Source organism: Odocoileus virginianus, chromosome 12, assembly GCF_023699985.2.
Source record: "Odocoileus virginianus isolate 20LAN1187 ecotype Illinois chromosome 12, Ovbor_1.2, whole genome shotgun sequence".
Classification (NCBI taxonomy): domain Eukaryota; kingdom Metazoa; phylum Chordata; class Mammalia; order Artiodactyla; family Cervidae; genus Odocoileus; species Odocoileus virginianus.
The window spans coordinates 66827888-66841380 of record NC_069685.1 but is presented as its reverse complement, the minus strand read 5'-3'; the positions used below and the strand labels follow the sequence as shown (position 1 = coordinate 66841380).

The 13493-nt window shown below is 65.1% G+C and overlaps 1 protein-coding gene across 2 annotated transcripts in view; it reads left to right on the top strand.

The window, feature by feature from the left end:
* Positions 1–13493, top strand: part of BCR (BCR activator of RhoGEF and GTPase) — an 88372-nt gene that overhangs the window by 61181 nt on the left and 13698 nt on the right. For both annotated transcript variants that reach the window (XM_070475690.1, XM_070475691.1), the window contains exons 9-16: positions 4449–4570; positions 5513–5681; positions 6734–6853; positions 7648–7723; positions 8216–8320; positions 8897–8971; positions 10790–10887; positions 12385–12519. In XM_070475690.1, the coding sequence (XP_070331791.1) occupies positions 4449–4570; positions 5513–5681; positions 6734–6853; positions 7648–7723; positions 8216–8320; positions 8897–8971; positions 10790–10887; positions 12385–12519 (900 nt within the window). The remainder of the gene's footprint in view (positions 1–4448; positions 4571–5512; positions 5682–6733; positions 6854–7647; positions 7724–8215; positions 8321–8896; positions 8972–10789; positions 10888–12384; positions 12520–13493) is intronic.

Below are 13493 nucleotides of genomic sequence, written 5' to 3'. Positions count from 1 at the left end.
AGAAGGCAGACGGCATTTGTCTGCCTGGAGACCGCTCCGTGCCCCTCTGACTATTCTCTTTTTTTTTTTTTTCTGCCTATTCTTTCATGATAAGACAGTTGACAGCGGGTTTAAAGACTCCCTGGGGAAGTAAGGGAGCGGGGCGTGGTGTGTTCATAGCTGAGAATGGGGTTGACGTCCTCTGGGGGTTCCCCTCTCCCTCCGTACCCCCCACCGAGAGTCCCTCTTGCCCTCTGTCGTCCCTGGAGGAGAGGGTGTGTGGCACAGAGGGGCCAGGTACCACCCTGGCTGCCTCTGCCCTTCCCGGGAGGGGCCCGCCTGTGCCAGGCAACTTGCAGTGAGATGGCAGAGGTGTGCGGGTCGGGGGGCGGCATCCAGAGTGAGCACCCTTTGCCGGACACGCACCAGGGCGGGTGTAGGCAGGGACGGGGCCGTGTGGGCCGGGCGGTGAACCTGACTGCCTCCGCCACTGGGAGCCGCTTCCTCTCTTGCCCGCTCCTTTGAGTCCCGGGGGCTCGGCGGTTCCTAGTTTGACCCGCCCGGCACTCGGGGCAGCCAGCAGGTGGCTCTTGGCCCTAAGCTCCTAACCTCTGGGGGAAGTCATACCTGATTGCCCAGCCTCCCTGGTCACCAGTTCACATGACCTCAGCAGACACGGGAGTTGCTTCCGCCAAGACGGCCTTCCCGTGGGCTCTGTCTCCCCTCCCGGGAAGCGGCTTCAGGGCGCCTCGGGTCTGTGCCGCGCCTCCCGCTGCAGTGGGCATCCCTGAGGAGAGGCGCCTTCCTGCTCCTCCGATCGCTGGAAGCAGCTGCCTTTGGCCAGGTGTCGCCTGCAGTTGGCAGCCAGGCCCTTGTTGCTGTGTCTCCATCACAGGCCTCCTTCCCCAAGGACCACGGCTGGGGTCCCGGGGCGCCTGAGCGGGACGGAGTGTGGAGGGGCTGGGGCTCACGGGGACTGGCCTTCTGCCTGCCGCCCCCGCACCCCCACCCGCATGCAGCCCTGGTGGCCCGTGGTGTCTGCTCTTCGGGGGGGAGTCGTGTGGGTGTCTCGGCCACGAAAAGCGGGGAGGAGGGCCAGTGACCCTGAAAGGTCGTGAGTCTGCCTCACCACGGCCCTCCGTTCAGGGCTGTCTGCTGGGAGCACAGTAAGGGATGTAGGTGGCGGCTAGACCAGGACGCGGGCTTCCCTGATGCCTTGGTGGCAAAGAAATCTCCCTGCCAAGGCAGAAGATGCGGGGTCCATCCCTGGTTGGAAGGTCCTCTGGAGAAGGAAATGGCCACCCGCTCCAGCATCCTTGTCTGGGAACTCCCACGGACAGAGGAGCCTGGGGGGCTACGGTCCAGGGGGTCACGAGGAGTCGGACACGGCTGAGTAACTAAACCATCACCACCAGCAGGATGAAGGCAGGTGCACCCCTGTGCCGGTCCAGGGCAGACAGGACTAATCAATCAGTGACTGATGGATCAGGGAGCCCCTCCCAGGCTGCCCCAGGCCTTGCTGGTTAAGGACGCCTGTCCTGGGTTCTGCCCACCGCACCAGCAGTGGACCCAGCTGGGACCCCCCTTCTCCTCACCGAGTGCAGTGACTCAGCGGAGCTGTCTCCTGGGCCGCAGCCCCCCTACTCCCAGGGCCAGAACGTGCCGAACGCAGCCCCTGCTGGGAGCCAAGCCGGGCCCACCCGCTCCTCGCCTCCAGCACCTCCTCCATCCTCTCGGCCCCCACCTGGGCCGTCCGTGGTCACTCTGTCCTCCCGGCGCCCGCGTCGCACCGTGGCTTCCTCGGGTGCTGTCCTCGTCGGCTGGGGCTGGGGGCAGCCTGTAACAAAGCGCCGTCAACCAGAGGGCCTTCCGCCCCAGACGTCGGCTTCTCACTGCTCTGGAGGCTGGAAGCGGAGCTCAGGTGCAGCGCGCTCGGGGGGCCGCTGGGGGCCGCCTCCTACTCTCGCATGGCCGACGAGGGGCCGTGTTGTCTGGGTGGCCGCTGGAGGCGGCCGGCTGGCCTGGGGGAGACCTTCGGGAAAGAGGCGCTCCTCTGAGACACACGAGGTAACCCCTTTGTCTGGGGGAATGGGGGAGATGGTGTCTCCCCGGCAGAGGCGTTTTGGGGATCAGCGGGGACCTAAGCACGGGGAGACTGTGGACCAGGGCCCTGGCCCCCAGAGGACTCAGCAGAGGGGCGCCGGGAGCCCACCGGGGAGGTCTTTTTGTCCCCGACTCGAAGGACACTGAGGCTGGGGGAAACCAGGAGTCCGAGCCAGCGGCCCCATTGCAGAGAGAGGGGAGAAGGGGGTGCGGACTCAGGGCCGGGCGCGGCGGACGCGGCTACCCGAGGGTGAAGCCGTGTCTCTTGCAGGAGGCGCCGGCCCGCACCCTTGGCACCTTCCCTCGCAGCCCCACCGCATGCAGCGGGCCGTGGGCACGTGGGACACACGGGGCAGGGAGGACACGGGTGTGCAGACGGGGGCACAACTGGAGACACATGCAGACAGGGGCCCGCCCGCTCACCAAGGGGACACGCACACACACAGGGGCGCGCCCCTACTCAGGGACACACACACAGAGACAGACAGACAGACACAGAGAGAGAGAGAGACAGACACAGACACACACGGTCCGTCGCCGCCCCCAGGGTGAATGGGGAGGGGCCTGGCTGCCAAGTCCGCCCCTCAGAGCCCCCCGCCCCTCATCTGAGCCGGCGCCCGCCAACACGGAGTGGCGGGTGCGGAGCCTGATGCTGGTGGCCCCGGAGGGTGCAGGCGGTGCCTGGGGCGGGGAGAGGGGTGCTCACGGGGTCCGTTGGGGCCGGGACCTCAGGCGATTCCTGCCTTCGGGCCCTGTGGCCGGAGCGTCCGCCTCTGAGCTGGAGCTGGGGCGCCCTCTGCTGGCGACGGCCAGTAGCTCCGCCCCTTCCGTCTCCCCGTCCCCCGCTCACGGAAGGTCCCCTGGTGCTGCCTCCTGGGCTGGAGAACCCTCTGCTGAGCCCCTGCTGAGGGGCATCGCCCCGTTCGTCCTCGAGGACTTCAGCGTCCCGGGACCGGCCCCCCCAACCCCCTGGCACAGACCCCCTGTCTGCCTCCCGGGGGCCACGGGCAGGCAGAGGGCGGTGACCCCGCATCGTGGCCTTGGCGCATGGGCAGCCCTCCTGCCCTTGCACATACGGTGTGGTCGGCGCGGGCAGCGCCCGTGTGAACCATCTGCGCCCTGTGCCAGGGCCTGGCGGGCTGCCATGAGCCCAGCTGCGGGTGACGGTGATGTGGGCGTGGGGGGCAGGCGGCCCAGGTTGCACTCGCTTCTGGGGGGGCCCTGGCTGAGCATTGGCAGGGGGCTCAGGGAAGCACAGCCTCCCCAGGAAGTGGACCCCGGTGCCCGGACCCGCCGGGGGCCGCCGCGGTGAGGCGGCTCTGGGGTTCTGCGCGATGAGCGGGCCTGACACTCTGCACTCCCCGCCTCCCGCAGCCATTTCAGACTGGGGGCCGTTGCGCTTTCTGAGGGGCCTTCCCTGAGGCTGGGTGGGAGGGTCCCTCTCCTCCCAGGCACAGAGCCCTGAGTCCCTGCTTGCTTTCTGCACTGCCGGGGGCGGGTGGCGGAGCTCCCTGTCCGCAAAGTGGGCACAAAACCCGCCCCCCCGGGGTGTGCTGGGGTCGCCTCCAGTGACCAGTGGCCCGGGGCGTGCGTGGGGCAGCCTCTCTTCCTGTCCTCGGCACGGCACAGCCTTGGTCCAGCTGACGAGGCGGTGGCCGCTGGTTGTCGACTGATGACCGACCTACAGCCACACGCTCTGGACCTGTTCGAGCTGGGAAGCCCCGCCCCTGTGTTTCAGGGCAGCCCCCAGGGCGGAAGCACAGGGCTTGCTGGGCGGCTGTTGCCTCGAGTTCCCCTGCTGTTCAAGGCCTCCTCAGGGCTTGGGGCCGGCATCAGAGGTGTGAACCCCATGTGGGCTGCTGTCCTTCAGTGGGCCATGGCCTGAGACAGACTGGAATGCGGGGTCCCAGTGGGGGGACCCCTGCCCGGCCGTCTGATGCCTGCAGATCCAGGCCTGGCCCTGAGCGTGATCGCTCCCCGCTCACCAGGCGGCTGTCCGTGCTGAGAACTGGGCCCTTTTCGCCAGCGTGGTGGTGGTCCCCGCACGAGATCATCCCCTCTTCTCCTGGCCGGCCTCCCGCCCGGGTCTCTGGGGCTGTCCTGGGGAGGGAGGCGCGGGTCGCCCTTGCTCAGACGGGCTCTCCATCCCCCGGCTGCACTGTGCCCTCTGGCCTCCACGCCGGCGGCCGGGACCCTGTCCATGCACCTTCCCCCACAGGCTGTGTGCCCCGGGCACTTGGCGACTTTAGTGGACAGAGGGCGAGGGGTGTGAGGTGCTTGCAGGCAGAGGGGGCACTGGGAGGTGGAGGCGGGGGGCAGAGGCCCCGACCCCTGCCGTGACCACCCCTCTCCCGCCCTGCCCGCAGCACCGGCAGCTGCTCAAGGACAGCTTTATGGTGGAGCTGGTGGAGGGGGCCCGCAAGCTGCGGCACGTCTTCCTCTTCACCGACCTGCTGCTCTGCACGAAGCTCAAGAAACAGAGCGGGGGGTGAGTGACCGCGCGGCCCCCGGCCCAGCGGCGGGTCCGGGGCACCCGGGGCGGCTTCTGCAGAAGGAGACTGGATGTTCTTGCCAGTCAGCTTGCAGAGGTCATCCCCCTGTGGGCCAGGCCACCCTCGTTAAGCTACAGTCTGTTTCCAACTGGACGTGGTGCCAGGCTCACGGCCAGAGGTCATCATTAGTAGATGTCCTGGGTCAGCGTTAGTGACTGGGCTGTTGACTTTTAACAGGAAAAGGGGAACCTGACAGTGACTTCGGGGGGAGCTGTCAGGTCATGACCCAGAGAGGTCTGGGGGTTCAGGGTCTGCTGCAGGTGCGGCATGCACGGTGCCTGCCCCTCCCCGGCCCTTGGCAGACATCACCAGCTGATGGCCAAGAACGTGGTGGCTTCTAAGTGGCTCTCCGCCCTGGCCTGCAGACCCCACCCAGCCCCTCAGGGATCAGACCGCCCAGGGTGCAGGGGCAGCAATGAAGGAAAAGACAAGTCACTGAACTGGGCTCTTCAGCCGTTGCCATGCTGAGTGGATTTAATCAGAAGAGAGCTTCAGTTTCCCCGTCTGTCTGTCAAGAGAGGGGGGTTACACTGGGTGGATTTGCAGCCCCTCAAACTACAGGTCTGAGGGCATCTGCCCTGACAGTCATTGGCAGCCTAAGTGGTCTCCCACATCAGGAGAGAGCGGATGAGGGCATGTCAGACCTCTGGGGCCTGCGTCCCATGTGAGCAGCGCCCCTGCACAGGGGTCACCGGGGCCGGGTTGCCAGTGTCCGCCTGTGACCTCATGCCAGCCTGTCTTGGGGACCACGGGCAGGGTTTGAAGGTCGGGTAGACGTCACGGCCGTGACCTTAGGGCTCCCAGACTGGAAGGCAGTGACTTAAGCGGAGGGAGGTGGGCAGCCTGTTGATGTGTCCCCCCCGCTCTCCCCCACCCAGCAAAACCCAGCAGTATGACTGCAAGTGGTACATCCCGCTCACGGACCTCAGCTTCCAGACGGTGGACGAGTCGGAGGCCGCGCCCAACATCCCCCTGGTGCTGGACGAGGAGCTGGATGCCATGAAGATCAAGATCTCCCAGATCAAGAGTGACATCCAGAGAGAGAAGGTGGACAGATGGTGGTGGGCGGGGGGCCAGGCTGGCTGTGCAGCTCCGGGAGCGGCAGCACCTCCCAGCGGGCAAGTTCTGCTGAGCCTCTGACCCACTGCGGGTCTCGGACCTGCTGAGCCTCTGACCCACTGCGGGTCTCGGGGACCTGCTGGGACCCCGAGAGCACTTGGGGCGCCAGGTGTCCCGTCAGACATGGAGCCGTCCAGGATTAGGTCTGGAGCAGTTGCCCCGCTGCCCCTGTTACAACTGCCCCGGTGGGGAGCGAGTCCCAGGTGGGGGATGCAGCCCCTCCGGAGGGTCTGACCTGCATCCAGCAGACCCCTGGTTGTTTCTGGAGAGGAGCAGTGTTCTGAGGGAACAGCGGGGGCGAGCCCCCAACCTGTAGGGTCTGTAGGTACTGTGTGGTGGTCAGAGACGGGGTGGATCCCCAGAAGGTTGATGACCAGGGACAGCAGATGCTGCGGTGGGTGCAGCGGGGCAAGCGTCCTTCACGGCCCGCCCATGCCCACCCTGCTGCACCCACCCCCCCAGGGGATGGGGGAGCCCCGGACCGGTGTGAACTTCTGGGTTGTCTGTCTGGCCGGGGCAGAGTGTCCCAAGGGCTGTCGAGCCCTGTCCACTGCTGGACTTGTCCAGGCCGTGCCCCTGGGACAGAGGCTTCAGGAGGGCGACAGACGGCAGGGAGAAGGGAAGGTTCTCCCTGCCAGGTCCTGGGGGCGCGTCTCACCCAGCACAGGCCCCTCGCTCCCAGGGGACGGGACACTGAAATGTGCAGGGCAGGGGCCCTCCGGGTCACCACAGGCCCCTGGATGTTGCCCTAAGTTTGGAGAAACTGAAAGAAGGGAGGTCCGTGAGGGGAAGGACTTACTCCCTCAAGGAGGGGGGACTGAGCACTTCTGGCAGCCCGCGCCCGGCCGGGACGGTATGGCCCAGGCCCTGTCCACGGGCTTCTGTCCTCTGCGGACTAAGGGTCCGGCCCGGGGCAGGCTGAGCAGGAGCGGGCAGCACTGGGTTGGGGCTGGACCCCTGACTGCATCCTCTCCCCGCAGAGAGCGAACAAGGGCAGCAAGGCCATCGAGAGGCTGAAGAAGAAGCTCTCAGAGCAGGAGTCGCTGCTGCTCCTCATGTCCCCGAATATGGCTTTCCGCGTGCACAGCCGCCACGGGAAGGTGCGTGACCACCGGCCACGCCACGCAGGCCACGGCCCCGTCCGCTGGCCACACTGCGGGTCACGCCCCTCACAGGCCGCGCCCCCGTCCGCAGGCAGGCCACGCCCCACCTGGCAGCCAGGTCACGCCCACAGGCCAAGCCCCCACCCGCCAATCACGGCCTGCTGGCCACGCCCCCCGCTGGCCAGCGCCTATCACGCCCCCCCACTGGCCACGCCCCACCTGCAGGCCACGCCCACTCTCCATCCCCGCCGGCAGCCTGTGGTCCCTTGTCGGCCCCAGAGACTTGTGGATCCCCGGCCCGGGGGCGCCCCGCTCTGGGGCTCTGGCCCGGACCCCTACGGCTGGGAGGTGGCGGGGACTCTAGGGGCGTCTCCGTAGGGTTGGGGGCTCACAGGCTCTCAGCGCAAGGATGCAGTGTGGGGGCTTTCTACCCTGAGGGCCTTTCTCTGTGGGCATCACACGCCTGCCAGGGGCCTCGCGGGGGCCCCTGCCTACGCGTCAGGGCCCGGGCTGGTGGGCATCAGCCCTCCGCGCGGCACACCCGTCCTGGGGACTCGGTGGCCCTGCGCTGCGACGTGTCACCCTGACCCAGGCGGCCAGGGGGTGCAGGACCACGGCTGCTAGCACACCCCACGCCCCTCCCCCCAGCTCTGATGCCTGCCGCACGGGGCTGTGGGTTCCCCGAGCGGGTTCGCTGCCGGCTCCACGTGGTGGCCGGCAAAGAACCCGGTCTGCTGGGCGCTGGTCAGCGGGGAGGCGATAACTGGGACATGGTCTCCCCCTGCCCCCAGAGTTACACGTTCCTGATCTCCTCCGACTACGAGCGGGCCGAGTGGAGGGAGAACATCCGGGAGCAGCAGAAGAAGTGTGAGTGGCCCCCGGGCTGGGGCGGGGGGGCTCCAGATGCGGGTTCAGGGGCATCGGCACTGTGGTCTCTGACCTCGTTTTCCCCAGCGGGCTGGGCCGTGGAATTCATCCAAGTGAGGTGCGCCGTGGAGCCCTGACGCAGGAGACACCTGAGGAGGGCTGAAAGGACCCCCTGCCCTCCGTAGCTGCCCACCGCCAGCCTGCCCGGGCCCTCCCTGAGCTCCTCCCACCCCGCCTCGTGGGTCTCCTGCCCTGACCCCTGCCTGCCCCTGGGGCCCCCGACCTTCCCTGAACACCGCCCCCCCCACCCCGCCTCGCCCCACCTGGCCCTTAGCAGCTCCTCCCTGGGAGCATGTGGACTCTGTGGGCCTCCTCACCGGGGTGTGCTGAGGGCCCGCTGCAAGGATGGCTGGAGAAAATGCTCCAGGGGGTCCCGGGGGCTCCGAGGAGCCAGGTAGACTCACTGGCTGGCGCCCCGTGCCCCCATCTCAGGTTTCAAGAGCTTCTCACTGACATCCGTGGAGCTGCAGATGCTGACGAATTCGTGTGTCAAACTCCAGACCGTCCACAGCATCCCGCTGACCATCAACAAGGAAGGTGGGCCGCCCCCTGCTCCGCACCCTCCAGGCCGCCGTTCCTTACTGCTGTTGGCGCTGTCCTGGGGCTGGGGACCTGCGTGCCCGGGGTTGTGTGTGCTCCTGTCGGCTTCTCCCTGGAGTGGACGGGACAAGTTGGGGTGACCCAGGAGACCGGAGTCCCGAGCCGCTCCTCAGACCCTCTGTGCTCCGGGTCTGGCCCTGCTCCCTGTCTCCCCACCAGCCCCCACATATGGTCGTGCCGCACCTGCACTCACTGTTACACTCACGCACACGCACTCGCACACAAGAGCGTGCTTCCATGTGACGTGCTTCCCGACTCCTCTCCTGTCCTGAGAACCCGTCACGTCTCATCTCCATCCCTGGTTTGCCCACGTTGTGAACTTAGGACTCGATCCTAAGGTCCCCGAGAACAGAGGCCACAGCGGATGTGTTTCTGCTCACGTTGTCGCCTTGTCCCTGGCTAAGCAAGTGACAGTCACGCGGTGCCCCCCGTGAGGGTCCTTGAAGCAGAGCCCTGCCACCTGCCTGCCCCTCCCAGGAGGACGGGCGCTCACATCTCTGGTCTCTTGCACAGATGACGAATCTCCTGGGCTCTATGGGTTCCTGAATGTCATCGTCCACTCTGCCACCGGCTTTAAGCAGAGTTCAAGTAGGTGGCTGGTGTGGGGAGTAAGGTGGCCGGACCCTGAGCCGGAGGGTACGGGGACCAGGGAGGCGGCTGACCGCCCGGAGGTGTGGTGCTTGCTAACGCCCACTGGGCGTGGGGTTGCTTCCCGGGGTGGAGCTTGCCTTTGCCCGCATCTGGCTCTTCAGACGCTGGGAGCTGCCCCCTGCAGGCAGGTCATGCAATTGTAGAGGTCAGGTTTTGCTACAGACAAGGAAATCAGTCCTGAATATTCATCAGAAGGACTGATGCTGAAGTTGAAACTCCAATACTTTGTCCACCTGATGCGAAGAACCGACTCATTAGAAAAGATCCTGATGCTGGGGAAGATTGAAGGCAGGAGAAGGGGACGACAGAGGATGAGATGGTTGGATGGCGTCACCGACTCGTTGGACATGAGTTTGAGTGAACTCCGGGAGTTGGTGATGGACAGGGAGGCCTGGCGTGCTGCGATTCATGGGGTCGCAGAGGGACACGACTGAGCAACTTGAACAAGAACAAAATGCAGCCTAGGTCCCCAGGAGGCCGAGGGCTGGCACCCCAACCCTGTGCCGAGGAGGTTTTGCTGCTCCGATGTTCGGAAGGGATACCCTTTTAATCCTTCCCCTTGGGGGCACCTGTCCAGCCACTCTGGAGTGGTGAGGGTTGGTCGCATTGCGGTGCAGGCTCAGCACACACTCACTTGTCAGCCCGACCCCCAAGCTCTTAGGGCCCCTTGGAGGAGGATGCGGGGCAGCCACGCTTCTGCTGACCATGCCACTGTCGCTACAAAACCAAACAAGAAGTCCCTGATGAGCCCCAGAAGAGAAGCTATTTCCAGGCCGGGTGGATATGATCAGGGCTTTGTATCCAGAATATATCAAGAAGGCTTACAGTGCCATGCCTGAGACAGCCCAGTCTTTTAAAAATGAGCAAAAGATTTGGATAGACGGAAAAAGCAGATTTATAGATTTGTGGTTGAATGGGAAAAATGGGCCAAAGAGATCTTTTTAGGAGTGATGGAAATGCACTAAAACCAGATGGCAGTGATGCCTGCAGGATTCTGTAAACTTACCCAGAAGCACCCAGCTGGACACTCACAGTGGGTGAACGTGAAGGTACAATCGTTCGCACCTCAGTAGAGCCGTTTTTTAAAATAAGCAACACAATTTCTGTTGTATAAGTTGTAACTATAACTAGGTTTGAATAAGGCTGAATACTTATTCAACTACACATTTTCCCTTACCGTATAGTAACTTTATTAATAGGGCTTCCCAGGGGGGTCAGACAGTAAAGAATCTACCAGCGATGCAGGAGACCCAGCTTCAATCCCTGGGTCGGGTGAGATCTGCTGGAGAAGGGAAGGGCAAGCCGCTCCAGTACTCTTGCCTGGAGAACTTCATTAAAACGCGGATGGAGCGAGCCCCGCTCCGTGCCCCTCCACCACTTCACTCCCGGCGCCGAGCTACTGTCCGTGAACAGGGGAGCGCATGTCATGACGGGTGCAGGCTTCTAGCTGCACTCTTGTGACGTGAGGCAGCCACTCTCGATGGCACTGGTTTGGTGTCTTGTTTTAGAAAGAAAACAGAACTCTTCCCGGTAGTCCAGAGATCAGAATTTGGTGCTTCCACTGCAGGGGACGAGGGGGGCACCGGTTCCATCCTGGGTTGGGGTCCCGAGATCCCGCAGGCATCACAGCGCTACCAAAAAAAACCCGAAGACTTTTGCGTGTGTGTGTGATTTAGAAAATAACACCTGCTTTTAAGAAATATGGGTGGCAAAGGGCCACGTGGTCAGTCCCGCTCTCCGTGTGGCCCTGCGCAGGTCTGTACTGCACCCTGGAGGTGGATTCCTTCGGCTACTTTGTAAATAAAGCCAAGACGCGCGTCTACAGGGACACGGCCGAGCCCAACTGGAACGAGGTGAGGCCCTGCTTCTGGGCAAGTGCGAGGAGCTGCATCCGTGGGGTGTGCCCCCCGAGGGCTTCCCTGCCGGCCTCCGTGCCAGCAGTGTTCCCGGAATCTCCCAGGGGAGCAGGCGGGCCAGGAGATTTTATCTCCGTGTTCCTGAGAATTTGCCTGCACACACACCCCGCTCCGCCAGTGACAGAGACACTTGTTTTGCTGGCAGAGTGTCTGGAAAAAGAACTTTAAAGGGCTTCTTACCATTAAGGCCCTTGTTGCTGAGTTTATCTGGGAGGTTTCCATGGTGTTTTTGCTCGGAAATTGGAATGAGCCTTGGGTCCTGTGACACTCTTGGTGCCCGGAAGCCGGGGCTCTGCTCCTGGGGCGGGGGCTGGGGGGTGCCTCGCTGGGCTGGAGAGGACCCTGGTCTCTTTTCTCAGCATCACTTTCATGATCATTAGATGTGCCACACGCCGCCATCGGGCCGGGCATCTGGGGAGCCAACGGACCTGCCTGGTCCTTAGAACTCCGGGCGCCTGTGCTAAGGGCTGTCCCGCGATTAAGGATGGGGTGGGGTGGGGGGTGTCAGAGCCAGGCAGACCCATCCAGGAGGGCGTGACCCCGCAGACGCAGGGCACGCCAGGTTCTGGACACTGCCGAGGGGGCTGCAGAGACTGAGCTTGGGCTGAGGGCCTTCAGGGCAGTCCGGCACCCTGGTTGCACGTGTGGACCATCTAGGTTCTTGCAGGTTCCTGGCACACGCACCGTCCCCCCCTGCCCCCATTCAGGCTCAGAAATACCTGCTCTCCCGACCCCCCGATCCCTGTTTCCCCACCAAGAACCCATGCTGGCGGAAACCCTGGTGGGAAACGCCGGAGTTCCCAAGGTGTCATGGGGGTGACGGAGGAGGAAGCAGGCCCCATGCATCCCGCAGCAGACACGCTGAGAGCCTGCAGGGGAACCTCTCTTCCCGGGTCCCTCTTTCGCCTTGCCTGGGTCGATGTTTTTGTTTTTCCAAATAGACCGTCCTCGGGGCAGCTTGAGGTCCGCAGCAGAGCTGAGCGGAAAGGAGAGGACACTCCTGTGTCCCCTAACCCTGGCCCCCCACGTGCACTCACCTGGGTGGGCACTGGTCATGATCAGTGGGCCTCCAGAGACACACCCCCCCAGAGCCCACAGCGGGTCTACGTTTGTAACCACCACCACCCCCCCCCCCGCCCCGGGGCCCCTGGTGCAGGTGGTTGGGGGACCACCTTGTGAGATGCTGGCTCCAGGAGCTTGGGTTAGGCGTGAGAGGGGCCCAGAGCTTCCGGGAGCTCCCAGACTGGCGGTGTGATGTTCCTGGGTCCGCGGCTCCCGAGGGTCTGCATCTCGGGCAACAGTGGGGAGGGCCTCAGGGGAGCTGTCGGTGTGGGAAGGGCTGCGGATCAGGGGCCCCTTGGGCCGGCAGCGCTGAGCGCCGCTCCGCGGGGCCCGCCCAGGAACCCGGGCCTTCCTGCTCTCTCCGGGGCGCAGGAGTTTGAGATTGAGCTGGAGGGCTCGCAGACGCTGAGGATCCTGTGCTACGAGAAGCGCTACCGCAAGGCCCGGCTCGCCAAGGAGGACGGCGGGGAGAGCGCGGACCGGATCGCGGGCAAGGGCCAGGTGCAGGTGAGGCAGCCCCTGCTCCCCGTGGGCTCCGGGGGGCCCCCGGCCCGGACCCGCGCACGCCTCCCCTGGTGCCCCATGCTCTTCCCTGCTTGACGCCCGGGGACGCCGAGGGGAGGTTGGGGGGACAGTGAGGCAGGCCGGCTCTGAATCGTCCGCCGTGGGAGACCTGGGCTGGCGCCGTCGTGGGTCCCTTTCGGCCCCTGCCTGTCACTCAGCCTCTTGTCCCCGTGGGAATTCCAGCTCTGCCTGTTTTTCCGGGAGGCCTTGTGCCTCCCTGGCCTCTGGAGAGCCCGAGGTGGCACCCTGCAGGGTTGCCTTTGGCAGTCAGGAGCCGCCTCTAATTGGAAAAACACGAGACTGAGTGTCCCCACCTGGCGCCCCCTCTCTGGCGTGTAGACCCCGCTTCCGGGCCTGCAGCTGCCTCCCTCCGTGGGGCGGGCGCTGTTTCCCCCCCAGCCCCAGGAGCTGGCCGAGGAGCCCCTGGTGGGTGAGGAGGAAGTCGCCACAGGGGACCGGCGAGGGGTCCCCAGGTTCAAGCCCTCCGGGCCCTCAGCCTTCTGAGCACGGGACGCGCTCCGGCTCTCACGGAAGCACCCGCTTCTCACAGCCTCAGCTGCAGGCTCCGCACCCCAGGAGGAAGCCCCGGCACCCTCTTTCCTTACGGGGCAGCTGACTGGACCCAGCTAAGGGGGCTCCTGCCTGCCCTGCCCTGGAGGTGGGCCCTGACTGCTGCCCCGGTGCCCCGGGAACCCCCCCCACAATGAGGCCTCCTGGGGGAGTGGCTGGACGTGCCAGGGGGCCACGGAGGACAGGGGACCCCGCCTCCCTTCCCGGGTGCAGGACGTGAAAACCCTCCAGGCAGAGAAGGTGCCTCACTCCCCACGACCCTGGGGAGTCCCCACCCGGCCCCACCGCGGCTGGCTGGCTGGCTTCCCAGGAGGGGCATGGTGCCGGAGAAGCTGCTGAGGGAACTG